Consider the following 15,794-nt stretch of genomic DNA (forward strand, 5'->3'; position numbering starts at 1 on the left):
TTTGAACAGGGGCCTTTGGAAAGAACGGGGTGCCTCTTGTCATGCGACTTTATTGTTCAAAGTTGCATGGCAAATCGCGATAGGAGTGTGATAGGAGCCTTAAACAAAGCAAAGTTAAAACGTGCACTACCATATTGTAAACATCTTCCACTGTATTTGTAAAACCAGTAATAACAGTAAATTGCAATTTAAATATGCAGGCTTCACTACAATAAAAATAAAAACAGAAAATGCTATTTTACTTTCTTTTTTTTTCTTACCGAATAGGCAACACATAAATACATAGATGCGTACATCTGTAATAAACACTGTTGTGGACAAAATCACATCACAACCAGGTTTTCAAACATATTTGTACTGAGATTTGTTACAAAGGTCTTATATATAAATATAGCAGAAGGAGCTTAGAAAGCACCACATAATGAGTAAATTGGACCCAATGGATTATTTCATGACAAAATAACTGGAGGAATTACAGAAGCAGGTTGGTGAAATGACGCAAAGCAAAGCCACATGTTCTGTAATGTTTTGTTAAGCCTGTTGGTAATAACACCAACATTTATATCATTCTAAATACTAAATTGCACATTGTGTCTGGACATGGTATTGCATTCTCCCATGCCAAGGGAGGTGACTTTGCTGTTCCAATCAAGGGGTCCGGAATGGGTGCTATTGTCAGAAACCAATCATATGAGATAAAGCTTGCAAGAGCATTTAGCCAAGCAAATACTTTGCTAACCTTTTGCATTTATAGATCCAGGCTTCTCAATGCCTCTAGTGTTTTCAGATAGTTAAATAGGTAACTAAACTGATATAACACAGTACAAACCTGCAACGTGACACAATTTCTCCAGTTTGCCATCTTTGTCCTCCTGTCTGCACACTATGAAAGATCCTTGAAGATTCTTTCCTCTTTCATTATTACTGGCACATTCACCCATCTGCTTGCTATGTGGAAACGTTCTGCTTGACTGTACTGTTTTGCAAAGTATATATCACACACAGGGTTAAATAATAATAAAAAAAAGGTAATTTGCATACTCAAGACAGTACTTCTTTAAGTGTGGGACTGAGATTGAAATGTATGAAGAACAAGCATCCTTATGAAATGAATGATAACAACAAACCATAATACAAATTCCTTGTACCCTGTACTGTGTCTCCATAGTGGTCACAACCTGAAACAGTGAACGCATTACCAATAAACACAATATATATTTGCAAGTTCTTAAAGATGACTTCTCCTGTGGTGTGAAGGTGCGACCAAATAAAGCAAGCAGGTAACAAAAGAAAAGTCAACAGCATTGTTTGTAGGCTACCTGAAGCTTATCTTAAAGTGGAGTTTCACCCACTTTTACAACCTTTGTCTTAAAAGAGAAGTATGTTTTTTTTTTTTTACCTCGGTGGATGGAGCATCAGGCTGATCCTGCCGCTGTCTCTCGGCGTCTCTGCACCGAGAACCGAGCGACCGCCGATGGCTTGGTTCTCACTCCTCCCAGAGCCATACTAACTGTCAGTCAGCATGGCTTCTGCTCTACTTCTCAGCGCTCATTGGAGCGCCGAGCAGTGGAGGGGTGGGGAGAGGCTGTCTGAGACATTGAGACTGCCATCAGGGCAGCTGGCGGATCACGACTTGGAAGTTGTGATGTGCCGTCAGGGGAGCGGTTGTCCGGGGGGTTGGGAAGTTGAACAATTGAAAGATCTGTTTAGTCTACACTATTGGCTGGACATTGGCCGGCAAGGGTAGAGGGGACTGGTCTTTCATTTTTTTTTTTTTTTATAATTTTTATTGATTTTAAAAGTCATACAGGAAGAAGAAAAAAAATGAAGCCAAAAAAGAAAACAATAAAGGAAAAAAGAGGTAGTTGTGAACATAACATGGTACAGATAAAATAACAATACAAGTAGATGGTGTAGGATCCTGTAATCCAAGTACCAGGTAATACAAGTCTTAAAAGGGCAAACTAAACATACAAGTCCTGAGGTAACAAGCATCAAACATCAAACAGATATTGCCGTCGGCAAGCAGGCAAACTGGAAGGATCTCAAAATGTAGTAAGGTCCTATGATTACAACGGACAAGGTAACTAGATAAGATAGTAAGAGAGTAAGAACAAGGGGAGGGGATGGGGGGCGGGCACCTAGTATAATTGTAGTGGTATCCAGGTTGAGAAGATGACTGTTCAGGTAACATACAGCTGTTGGTCAGTTGATGGCGGTGGTTTAATCATCATGGGAGGCTGCTTCTCCGGAGTAAGATGGCGGAGGAGATTTGAAGAAGGAGAAGAAGTAGTGCTCAAAGTTGGCGTAGTCCTCAGGGGATAATGATGAGCGCATAAAGGGATCCCAAGTGGAGAGAAAGCGAGCTTTGGAAGCTTCGCATTTAAAATCCGAGGTGGCTCGGTCTTTGTAGAGGAGGAGAAGGAGCTCACGTTGTACTTGGGTAACTGAAGGACAGTGAGAAGAGGTCCAATTTTTCAGAATAGCCCTTCGAGCAACAAGAAGGCAGATTAGAGACCAGTCCTTTAGGGCTCGAGAAGGGTGTGGAAGACCAGGAGAGATTGAACTAGACTGACGGGACCATTGCAGCAGTAGGGGGTCCCAGTATCCAAAGATGAGGAGCAGAGGGTCTTTAGGCAGTTTCAGCAGGGTAATTCCAAAAATGTAGGCCAGTACCTGTTCCCAGAAGGAAGAGATGTAGGAACATGCCCAGAAGCGATGTGTCAAAGAAGGTCTAGGTAGGTGACATAAGGGACAGTTGGAGCCATTTTGATCCGTTGCGGAATGGAGAAATGGTATGTGAGCCCAGTGGAGGATTTTCAGTTTAGTTTCTTTCCAAATTTCATTAGGGGTCAGTCGTTGAACTTCGTTGAAGCCCTGTAGCATTTTGTCTATTAAGTCTTCATCTGGGAAGTCTTTCCCCCAGTTGGCTGCAGATGAGGAAGCTAGAGAGGGGGTAGTTTTTTGTAGTAAAGGTTTGTAAATGGCAGAGATTTTGTAGGATCCCTCTAGAAGGAGCTGGTCGGTAAAGTTGGGCGAAAAACGCTTGCATGCTTCGTTGTAGGTAGCCTTCAAATAGTTGGTGCATTGCCAAAAGTGGAAAACATGAGATTGGGGCAAGGAGAAAGTTGTAGCAACGGTCGCAAAGGATAAGGGGCGACCTGAGGAGGTATCACATTTTGAAAGGCCTGTGGTCCAGACCTGGGGGGAAACATGGGTTCCCCAGAATTGGTAGGTGTCTCGACATGAAGGGGGATAGCGTGAGGCTTTTCCTGATTTCTCTCCAGGCGATAACCGTGTCTCTCAGTAGTAAATTGTGTTGATACAAGGCTGGAACCGACTTCCATTTGCAGTGTAGAAGGGCGACTAGGGAGAAAGGATGTGCCATAACAGATTCCAAAGGATAGTTTGAATATCGTGATGACTGCGAAATCCAATCTAAGCTAGTTCTCAATAAACATGCTAAATTATAAGTTCTACGGGACTGGTCTTTTAGTAGGAGATCATCCAGGAAGTCCACAACATGAATTGCTTAAGCATGGAGCAGACCTAAGACTGGAGAAAGATTCTTGGTGAAAACCCAGGGGGCTGTGGATAGGCCAAAGGGAAGAATGACCCATGGTAATGTTAATCACCCACCACAAAATGCAGATAGCAATGAAGGGTAGGAAAAATGGGAATGTGCAAGCAAACATTTGGAATGTCTTCTGATGCCAGGAGGAAGACAATGACCAACTTGGCAGTATCCATGGAGAACTTCTGACTCTGTAGACACAAGCCAAGAGACAGAAGCTGCTCAATAGCAGCAAGAACATCTGTGCTTCTTAGCTGGGAGAGACATTTTGGAAAAACATGAAGCGGGAAAGAAAAATAATTCAAAACTTTGTTTGCAGCACTTAAAAAATTACAGCCTGGACCCAGACATCTATGATTTCCTCAGACTAAAAGGCTGACAGACGTCCCCCCACTCTTACTGTAAGTGAACCAGACTAACCGCTGGAATAAAAGTTCTACCTGTAGAAACATGAGACTTTCTGGGGGGGGGGGGGGAAGAGAGTACTCTTGCCCCATGTGATCTCCTCGATGTACTTATCCAAGGAGAGGACAAACAAGCGTTCACCTTCATAAGATAGCCACTCAAGGAGATTCGCTGAAAAGCATTTTTAAGTGATTGCAGATGCTTGTTTTATAAAAAAAATGTATACTTACCTTCTCTGTGCACAGAGCAGCCCTAAACTTTCTGTTTTGGGATGCCCTGCCAGCCCTCCTGGCTCCTGCTTTCTGGAGAGTGTCTTCAAAGAAAGCAGCATTATATGGGGGCACTCATGTAGGCTTGCTCCCGAGCCTTATGCTGTCTGGGTTTATAGACACAAACAGTGGGACTTGGCCCCACCCCCCAGTCACTGGTCTTGATTTATGGGAGCTCCCACTGCCTCAGCAAAGCCTTTGAGACCAGGAAGCGAATGGAGAGAAAAGCTGCAAACGGGTACATCGCTGGATCGAATAAGGGCTTATGTAATGAAAGAGGGGGGGGGGGTGTTTGGGGCTGAGGGGGAATACTGATGCCTAAACATTTTTTACCCTAATGCAAGGAATGCATTGAGGTAAAAAATCTTTAGGCTTAATAACCAATTTACACAATAATGTAAGGCCACTGGTAAGGGCTGTAGTTGACTGAAGCATCCAGTAGGATGGTGCCAAGATCTCGGGGCAAAATGCTTAGCTTAGACAACAATGCTCTGACATACAGGTTGCATGGCAGGGATCTTCTAAAGAGCAGAGGGCTTTAAAAAGGGCCTCTAACCTCTTATCCACCCTGTCTTTAAACACAGGAATATCCTCTTCATGGCTTTGAGCCTAGGTTCACACTGCTGCAAATTCAAAATCGTGTTAAAATGCGCGATTTTACCGCTGCGATTTTGCCGCGATTTCGGCCGCAATTTAATGTAAATCGCGGCCCAAAATCGCAAAAAGTAGTACAGGAACTACTTTTTGAAATCGCAGATGCGGCGTCGCACTGATTAGGACAGTGCCATTGCCAACAATTGCCGCCGATTTGAGATGCGATTTGACATGTCAAATCGCATCTCAAATCGTTCCAAATCGTACCCAGTGTGAACCAGGGCTGAAGGTCCTGGCAAGAAATGGCAGGGTCTACTACAGGAATTCGCCACTTTTTCGGGAAATTATTCTCAATAGGATATTTCTACTCAAAGCTGTAGCCTTTGCAGCCTAAAATGAATACAACATTTGTATTGTATCCAGCAACTTATAACATCCAAGTGAAAGATATAACACCAACATGTCAGAAAATAAAAATCAAAAACAGAATCACTGAGTTGGAAAACAGGATCACCCCATCCTTAAAATTATAAACTCAATTAGGTGTAGCTAATCACCTTCTCAATAGCATTCAAAGCCATTTGACTTTCAGCTGTGATCAGCAGTGGTCATTTTGATTAGCTCAGCATGAGCAAGAGCTTCCCTGGAGCATTATAGTCCCTGGTAGTTCAAATACAGCAAACAATCAACTATGGGTGGCCAGGCACTGTCACTGAGATATCCGGTATAAAGTTGTGGACAGGCACAAGACATAAACAGATACAGAAACATTTCAAAGGCTTTATCAATATCTAGAAGCACAGTAAAGTCTATTATTAAAGCGGGAGTTCACCCATTTAAAAAAAAAAAAAAAATCTCCCCTTAGCTTCCTGCTCGTTCGGTCTAGGGGAATCGGCTATTTATATTAAAATAGGTGCAGTACTTACCCGTTTTCGAGCTGCATCTTCTTCCGTCGCTTCCGGGTATGGGTCTTCGGGAGCGGGCGTTCCTTCTTGATTGACATTCTTCCGAGAGGCTTCCGACGGTCGCATCCATCGCGTCACTCGTAGCCGAAAGAAGCCGAACGTCGGTGCGGCTCTATACTGCGCCTGCGCACCGACGTTCGGCTTCTTTCGGAAAATCGTGACGCGATGGATGCGACCGTCGGAAGCCTCTCGGAAACCTGTCAATCAAGAAGGACCGCCCATTCCCGAAGCCCATACCCGGAAGCGACGGAGAGGATGCGTCTCGTAAACGGGTAAGTACTGCACATATTTTAAAATAAATTGCCGATTCCCCTAGTAATAACGAGCAGGAAGCGAAGGGGGAAAAGTGCCCTCTAAGGGTGAACCCCCGCTTTAAGAAATGGAAGGTATTTGGTACAACACAGAACCTCCCTGGATCAGGACATCGCTCCAAACTGGATGAATGAGCCAGAAGGAAATTGGTCAGAGGTTACCAAGAGGCCTACAGCAACTATGAAGCAACAGCAGGAATTTAAGACAAAGGCCCCGTACAGACGACCGAACATGTTTGCTGAAACTGGTCCCCGGACCAGTTTCAGCAGACATGTTCGGTCGTCTGTACAGCCGAGCGGACAGGATTCCAGCGTACATTTGCCCGCCAGACCGTTTGAGCGGGCAAATGTTTCTAAACGTGTTTAGAAACATGCCCGCTGGAATCCTGTCCGTCGGACATGTTCGGTCGTCTGTACAGACTTACCGTACATGTCCGAGCGGCCGCCATCCCTCGCATGCGTCGAATGACTTTGACGCATGCGTGGAAGCATTGAACTGCCAGGGCCGCGCACGTCGCCGCGGCCGCGTGTACGCGCGGATTTCTGTATGATGGTGTGTACAGCCATCATACAGAAATCTCCAGGCGGGCATGTACGCTGAAAACGGTCCGGCGGACCGTTTTCATCGTACATGTTTGCCCGTCTGTACGGGGCCAAAGAGTTGTCATTGTGTGCATATGACAACAATGTCACACATTCTCCTCAAATATGGCTTTTATAGGGGGTGGGGGGAGTTGCAAGAAAAAGTCACTCCTCCATAAAGGCCACATGCAGTCACGACTGAGCTTTGCCAAAATGAAGATTCTGGGGCCACGTGGAAAAAGGTGCGATGGTCAGATGAGACAAAAATTTTATTATTTGGCCTCAACACCAAACGATATGCCTGCCGGAAATCCAATACAGCTCACAATCCAAATAACACCATTCCTACAATAAAACACAGAGGAGGTAATATCCTGTTGGGGGCGTTGCTCTGCAGCAGGGACTGAAGCACTTGTCAGGATAGAAGGAAACAGATGTGGCAAATTCTTGAGAAAAATATGCTGCCCTCTGCCAGAAAGTTGTCAATGGGAAGAAGTCCCATCCAGTCTTCCAACATTACAATAACCCAAAGCACACAGCAAAAATTACCACACAGTGATTTAAGGAAAAAAAGTTGAATGTCCTAGCATGGCCTAGTCCAGGGGTGCCCAACCTTTTGAAAAGCGAGGGCCACTTAACTAACTTGGCAACCAGTCAAGGGCCACAATGAGCGGAGCGGGCGGATGACAGGTCACGGATACGCTATGGCCCTCCGATCCGCCCAGACAAAAGGGTACAAACTACCTTCTGTTTTCGGATTGGAGGTAGGTGGGCGAAAAACAGACATCTGTCGCTCTATACAGGTGAATTGAGGGTTCCATTTGGTCAGGCTGATCTTGTGAAAAGGGCCTAAGACTGCTTTCACACTGATGTTCTGTGGTTTGCTCACACCGCGGGTGCAGAGTAGTGCACCTGTATCTATCCTGCGCGTTAGCTGAACTTTTCCATACTCGGGCAGCCCTAAGCAACTCATCACGGTCCAGAAAATTTAGCAGCCTTAATATGAATGTGCGGGGTAGGGTTCCCTCCGGTCCGGGCTTCTCTGTCGTCCATGGACGGACACAGCCCCCTTAAATTTTGACTTGTGGGTTATGTTCCGTCTATTAGGAGAGCACTAGGCAGACATGTTAGATATTTAAATACATGTAACTTTAACAGAGTTTAACATCCGCGCCCAGGGGGCGGTCCCTCCGGTCATAAACCCTCACCATGCAGTGGTGTATAAAGTATAAATTAGTCGATACCGACCCCATAGGGCCACCAATGCATCTGATGCGTCTGCCCAGGGATCTCTGGACCTGGCTATGAACCTCAACACCTTGCAATTGAATCGAGAAGCCAGGAGATCCACATCCGGTGTGCCCCACCTCTGGCAAAGGAGTTGGAACACCTCCGGATGCAACGACCATTCTCCTTGGTCCATCATCTGGCAACTCAGATAGTCCGTCCAGAATGTAAACGGCCGATAGAACCGGCACGCTCCTTTCCGCCCACCTTAGGATGTGAGCGACCTCCGACGCTGCAGCTGAGCTCCGTGTTCCTCCCAGATGGTTGACATAAGCCGTGGCATTGTCCTAGTGGATCCTGATCAGACGCCCTTATAGTCTCTGCGACCACAAGGAGAGACACAGCCTGATTGCTCGAAGCTCTAGTACATTGATGGATTTGTCCGGAGTCCAGCGACCCTGGGCCGACAGGACTCCCCAGACTCCCCCCCAACCTGTGAGGCTGGCGTCCGTCGTGATCACAGTCCACTGGAAACGAAGGAATGGCTTCCCGGACTGAAGAGTCGGGGATCTCAGCCACCAACTCAAAGAGGCCCTGACTAGGTGAATTACCTGAATCCGACGATCCAGAGACAGTGGAGATCTGTTCCATTTGGACAGAATCTCCTTCTGCAATACTCGGAATTGGACATATGGTACTGCCTCGAAGGAGGCCACCACGAGGCCCAAAACTCGCATGCAAAAACGGAGAGATGACCATTTGCGGGATGCTAACAATTTCACCACCGACTGGAGTGTCTGCAACTTCTCCAAAGGGAGGAAGACCTTCACCTCCGAGGAGTCCAGGGTCACCCCTAGGTACTCCAGACACTGAGTCGGTAACCAAGACCGACTTCTGAATGTTCAGCCCCCAACCAAATTCCCTGAGGGTCTAACTGGCTATAGACACGTTTTCCTCTAACTCTGAGCCAGAAGCAGCTCTCAGAAGAAGATCGTCCTAAGAAGCCCACAACAGCAATGCCTCACTGTCTCAGCAAAGCCATAATCGGGGCGAGCACCTTGGTGAACACTCTTGGTCGAATGTGCCGTGACCGGAAAGGGGGGCGCAAGCCCCCTAAGAGTATAGGCCTGTATGACTGTCTGCCTGATCCACGAGAAATGGTGGCCGACAAGACCGCCAGGCCCTTTTGTGGACCGGATACCGACACAAAAAGTGAGTCAGGCTCACAGAGCCGTAGCTGACAGGTACACCCGAAGAGCACGTACCATGTCTAAGGAATGACGTGCAACCTCCTTAGGATGCGCCAGCCGAGGACACAAGGGTGGAAGTACAATGTCCTCGTTAAGGTGAAATGACAAAACCACCTTCGGAAGAAAGGAAGGTCGCGGGCGCAACACCGCCTTATCCTTATGGAGGACCAAGTATGGCGACTTGCAGGACAAGGCCGCCAACTCAGGCCACCAAAAAGGCCCCCTTCTGAGAAAGTGTCAAGAGAGGAATCTCTCTGATGTCCTCAAAGGGAGGTTTCTGAAGAACCGAGAGCACCAGATTCAAATCCCAATGGGAAAGAGGCGGTCTAAGAGGGGGAAGTATATGACGAACCCCCTGCACGGAGGTACCCACCAGAGAATGGGCCGCCAAAAAAAACACAGCTAAAATCTGAAATCTGTCCCTTAATGGTGCTTAAGGCAAGCTTCTGATCCACACCACGCTGTAAAAACAGCAGGATCCTAGACACAGAATACGTCCGTGGACGACAAGTCATCTCTTCGCACATAGAGATGTAAGCCTTCCAGGTGCGATGGTAGATATTCCTAGAAGAAGACTTCCGTGCCCTCAACATGGTTGAAATGACCGAGTCGGAAAGACGTCTGTCCCTTAGAACCTGGCTTTCAATAGCCATGCCGTTAAAGCCAGTGACTGTAAAGCAGGATGGAGTATGGGACCTTGAGACAGAAGGTCCCCCCGCCTTAGCAGCCGCCAAGGCGCATCCGCCACTGGGCACACGAGATCGGCGTACCAAGGACGCCTGGGCCAATCTGGAGCGATTAGAATCATCGGATCCCCTCAGCCTCTACTCTGCGGAGCAGCCGAGGAAGCAACTTCAATGGGGGAAAGGCATAAAGTAGCCGATACTGACCCCGCAAGGCTACCAACGCGTCTGCCCAAGGATCTCTGGACCTGGCCACAAACATCGACACCTTGCGGTTGAGATGAGAGGCCAGGGGATCCACGTCCGGTGTGCCCCACCTCCTGCAAAGGAGTTGAAACACCTCCGGATGCAATGACCATTCTTCCTGGTCCAGCATCTGGCGACTCAGGTAGTCCGCCTGCCAGTTTTCCGGGCCTCGAATGTAGACGGCCGACACGCTTCTTTCCGCCCACCTTAGGATGTGAGCGACCTTGGACGCTGCAGCCGAGCTCTGAGTTCCCCCCTGGTGGTTGACATAAGCCACCGCCGTGGCGTTGTCCAACTGGATCCTGATCGGGCGACCTTGCAACCTCCTCGACCACGAGGAGAGGCATAGTCTGATCGCTCGAAGTTCCAAGACATTGATCGGTAGACAGGATTCTTCTAGAGTACAACGACCCTGGGCCGACTGGATCCCCCAGGCCTCCCCCCCAGCCCATGAGGCTGGCGTCCGTCGTAATCACAGTCCATTGAAAGGGAAGAAACAACTTTCCTGCCCTAAAAGACGGGGATCTCAGCCACCAATTCAGAGAAGCCCTGACCAGGTGACTGACCTGAATCTGCCAATCCAGAGACAATGAAGATCTGTTCCATTTGGACAGGATCTCCCTCTGTAGTACTCGAGTGTGGAACTGGGCATACAAAACTGCCTCGAACGAGGCCCAGAACTTGCATGCAAAATCGGAGAGACGACCATTTGCGGGATGCCAACACTCTCACTGCAGACTGAAGGGTCTGCAATTTTTCCAGGGGTAGAAAGACCCTCGCTTCCGAGGAGTCCAGAATCCAGAATGAACGTTCAACACCCACCCAAATTCGAATTCTGAGCCAGAAGCTGCTCTCAGAAGATTGTCTAAGTAGCCCACGATGGCAATGCCTCGCTGTCTCAGCAAAGCTAGGATCGGTGCGAGCACCTTGGTGAAAACTCTTGGTGCTGACGCCAGGCCAAAAGGGAGGGCCACAAACTGATAGTGGTCCTCCCCGATCACAAAACGCAGAAACCTCTGCTGACTTGCGCAGATTGGGACATGCAAGTATGCGTCTTTGATGTCCACGGACGCTAAGTCCCCCGGGTGGAGCGCAGCTACCACCAAGCGAATGGATTCCATGTGGAACTTCCTTACTTTCACAAAGGCATTTAGAGCCTTGAGGTCCAGGATTGGACGGACCCCGTCCTTTTTCGGGACCACAGACTTGAATAAAATCCCTGAAACCTCTCGTCCTGCGGAACGGTTAAATTACCCCGCAACTTAGCAAGTCCTGTACTGCCCCCAACAGGGCAGCCCAACGAGCCGGTAGGAGAGGGAGACCTGAGGGAAAGAATCTGTTCGGGGGGTAGGAAAGAAACTATTTTGTACCCCAAAGAGACCACCTCGCAGACCCATTGATCGGAGAGCAGAGATGTCCACCGAGTCGTGAACCTGTGAAGCCATCCCCCAACCCATGAGTCGGGTGGGGGCGGGCCTTCATGCAGTGGCGTGCTTGGGTGTCGGCTTATTCGGCTTACACACCCAGGGACGTTTCTGTCCCCCAGCTAAGCCTTTGTCAGCCTGGGAGGGTTTACCCACGGACCCTGACTGACGAAAATACCGCTTCTGCGTGGGAAAGGAAGGACCCGGCTTATGGTGGGGCTCCTTCCCCTTGGAGGACTGAGGGAGGAGCGTGCTCTTCCCTCCCGTGACATCCTTGATAATGTCGCCCAGTGAAGAACCAAAAAGCCTCCCACCTTTGAAGGATAAAACCACCGCCGAAACAGAAGCCCTGGATATCAAGGGTGCTGCATCTAGTGAAGCATAACAGACATAGACAAGGCCCTGGACCAGCTGGTCCGCCAGTCTAATAACTTTGGGTGGGAGTTGGTGCTCCTCCGTAGTCTGGTGCAAACTGTTGCCCATTCAGTAAGAGTCTGAGACACCAGGGTAGTGACCACAATAGGCTGCAAGGCAGACCCCAGCATGGTAAACATGGAATGGGTCAGTGCTTCCGATCTCCTATCAGTCTGATCCTTAAAAGCAGGGGTTCCCTCTATAGGGAGAGTGGTCACCTTATTTAACCGGGTAACCGGAGGGTCCACCACCGGAGAAGAAGCCCACCCATTTGCTAGGGTGTATGAACAGTCCATTCGAAATTAATAGGCTGTCTTAATGCATGTTATAGTGTGCTTTAGCACAATACAAATATATGCCATGCTTATAGCCATTCAAGCCTTAGAAGAACGTGAATAGTCTGAATACTTAATAGATTAAACAGGATGGGACAGGTCTAAAAAATGAAATAAATTCTGGTGCTTAGCCACTTCAGTCCCAGAAGGATTTACCCCCTTCCTGACCAAGCCCATTTTTGAGATACAGCACTGCGTCGCTTTAACTGACAATTGCGCGGTCGTACGACATTATACCCAAACAAAATTGACGTTCCTTTTGTCCCACAAATAGAGCTTTCTTTTGGTGATATTTTATCTTCTCTGCGGTTTGAATTTTTTGCGCTATAAACAAATAAAAGAGCGTCAATTTTTTAAAAAAAAAAGCAATATTTTTTACTTTTTGCTATAATAAATATCCCCCCCCAAAAAAAAAAAAAAAAAAAAAAAAAAAATAATATATATATATATATATATATATATATATATATATATATATATATATATATATATATATAAAATCTTCCTCAGTTTAGGCCAATATGTATTGTACATATTTTTGGTAAAAAAAATAAAACATTGCAATAAGCGTATATTGATTTGTTTGCGCAAAAGTTATCGCGTTTACAAAATATACCCCCCACCCAACATGCTTAGTGGACAGCATAGCCTGCTGTCCCATTCACCTGAATTGAGCAGCGGCGGGTGGTGTGAGATTTTAGGGGTTAAAACAGGTGGTGAGGAGCAACACAATGCCTCCTCGATGCCCATCGAACACCAAAAAAGCATTCCACTGCAAATGGTTATTCTTGGGAGGGTAAGGCGCGTAAAAACGAGCCCTGAGCTTATTTTGAAGATAAGAGGTTTATGTAATACTGTATAGTAAAAAGAGAAGAAAATTAACAACTCATTTTAGACTACATAAAACTTACAAGACCAGTCTGATGCTTTTCTATGCCCATTAAATGAAATTGTTGGTAACTGCTGAGTGGAACTTCCCTTTGTGTCATATCTGTTCAATAACAATAATACATTCAAGTAAGTTAACAATAAAACAAAAAAACAAAAAACACATTCTTTAGGTAAAATCTAATCTATTATTTATTTGGTTTGGATAACGTGAAACTGAACTAGATCCCCCTATATGGCCATTCTTGAGGGTAAAACAGGTACAGATTTTAAACCTCTGGTCTTTCCATAACAGCCTCTGCTCTACTCCGATTAATTTCTATGAAGTGTAAGCTCTATATATTCCCATTAAACATTCATAAAAAGGGGGGCCAAGGTAAATTGCTCACAGTGGAATAGGAATTAGTATGAAATGTATTCTAGGGAGGGAATTCAGAAGGTTTTGCTCACAGCCAACCCAGACGGTTACTACCTTAAAGGGCTTGTAAAGGTTCAGGGTTTAAAAAAGCAAAAACAAACAAAAAAAAACATAACATGCTATACTTACCTCCGCTTTGCAGTTGGTTTTGCACAGAGTGGCCCCGATCCTCCTCTTCTGAGGTCCCTCATCAGCGCTCCTGGCTCCATTTCTTCTCGAATGCTCGTTGGAAAAGTGCTCTCCTTCGGGACACCCGTGCGGACGTGCTCCTCTGTCCTGCTTCTATTGACACTGAAAGCAGATCTCGGCTCCGCCCCCGCATCACTGGATTTCATTGGCAGCCAATGGCTGTGCTGCTATCAATCTATCCAATCAAGATACAAAGCACCGGCCGGAGCTTGCGTTGCTCGTACCCATCGTGAGAAACCCAGGGCTCAGGTGAGTATAAGATGAGTATCAGATGAGTGACAGAAGGTTTTTCATCCTAATGCATAGAATGCATTAAGGTGAAAACCCTTGAGAGTTTACAACCCCTTTAAGTAGTAACAACAATGAAATAAGATATGAAAAAGTATACGTGTAATAACACCTAATTGTGAATTATGTGTCAATAGTTGTATAAAGCAGCGCTCACATAAATATATAAATACATTAATCAACATATAATTTAAATGAATAAATAAATAAGTGTACAAACACCCTATACGTGATTAAAATTAAACAGTGCAAATATAATCACACAAAAAAAAGAAAAAAGAGAATAAATGTCAATGGTATCAATAATCCGTGAACTAAATATGTGGACATTGAAATAAAAGTTCATAAGTGAAAATTTCTTCCAGTATATATTTCTTCTACTATAAAAAATGTTTATAGTGTTTTATTAAAGTTGCTTTGCAATATCACACTATTGTGCTTTTTTTCTTCATTATTCATGTGGCAACCCTCTTGGAGTTTATTACTTTGATACGGATTCCCACCTGTTGAGCTGAGTGATCCTGTTTAAGCTTATTTGCCTAAACACGAGAGTGTGAGGCCATTTGTTGCGGTGAGTGCGCATTTCTGAAGGGTGGTGGAATCACGCTAACACTGTGGTGTGGTGGAAGTACATCTGAAGATCCTGGAAGAAATTTTCACTTATGAACTTTTATTTCAATGTCCACATATTTAGTTCACGGATTATAGATACCATTGCCATTTATTCTCTTTTTTTCTTTTTTTTGTGTGATTATATTTGCACTGTTTAATTTTAATCACGTATAGTCGTATAGGGTGTTTGTACACTTATTTATTTATTCATTTAAATTATATGTTGATTAATGTATTTATATATTTATGTGAGCGCTGCTTTATACAACTATTGACACATTATTCACAATTAGGTGTTATTACACGTATACTTTTTCATTTCTGTTTACTTAATAGCAGCAGCTACATATCACTTTAGTATTATTTATTCAATTTCCAATTAAGTGCAGTGGGGGTGGTTCAAACAGACGGCCCCTTTTTTTCCATCAACTTGCTCAATGAAATAAGATAAAAAACAACAATAAAACAATTGGTCAACATACAAATATGCAATGCAAAAAAAAAATCATATGCTACGGACAGTAGCCTCCAGAAAACAATTAGGCCTCGTACACACGATAGGATAACCAGAGGACAACGGTCTGAAGGACCGTTTTCATTGGTCAAAACCGATCGTGTGTGGGCCCCATAGGGTATGTAACTTTCGGTTAAAAAAATAGGAACTTGCTTTAAAATTTAAAAATCCACGCATGCTCAGACTAAATGAGGGGACAGGAGCGCTCGTTCTTGTAAAACTAGCGTTCGTTTTGGAGATAGCACATTCATCACGCTGTAACAGACAGAAAAGCACAAATCGTCTTTTACTAACACAAATCCAGCTAAAGCAGCCCCAAGGGTGGCGCCATTGGATTTAAACTTCCCCTTTATAGTGCCGTCGTAGGTGGTTTACATGTCCTTGTTCTGACACGATCAGTTAATTAACCGATGGTGTGTAGGCGCGACGGACCATCAGTCAGCTTCATCGGTTAACCAATGACAACGGTCCTTCAGACCGTTCTCATCGGATGGACTGATCGTGTGTACGAGGCTTTAGATGTTAAGGTATTTTTGAAGCAGGAGCTAAACCCACACACATATTTTCAATATACATTTTTAACCAGCACATACACTTAGAAATGAT

The 15,794-nt window shown here is 45.6% G+C and overlaps 1 protein-coding gene across 5 annotated transcripts in view; it reads right to left on the reverse strand.

The window, feature by feature from the left end:
* TEX14 (testis expressed 14, intercellular bridge forming factor) overlaps positions 1-15,794 on the reverse strand; it is a 639,745-nt gene that overhangs the window by 225,006 nt on the left and 398,945 nt on the right. For 4 of the 5 annotated variants that reach the window (XM_040336817.1, XM_040336820.1, XM_040336819.1 and 1 more), the window contains exons 16-17: positions 13,191-13,270; positions 830-976 (exon numbers count right to left, since the gene is read on the reverse strand). In XM_040336817.1, the coding sequence (XP_040192751.1) occupies positions 830-976; positions 13,191-13,270 (227 nt within the window). The remainder of the gene's footprint in view (positions 1-829; positions 977-13,190; positions 13,271-15,794) is intronic. The other variant, XM_040336821.1, reaches the window with a different exon arrangement.

This window comes from Rana temporaria, chromosome 2 (genome assembly GCF_905171775.1).
Source record: "Rana temporaria chromosome 2, aRanTem1.1, whole genome shotgun sequence".
Classification (NCBI taxonomy): Eukaryota; Metazoa; Chordata; class Amphibia; order Anura; family Ranidae; genus Rana; species Rana temporaria.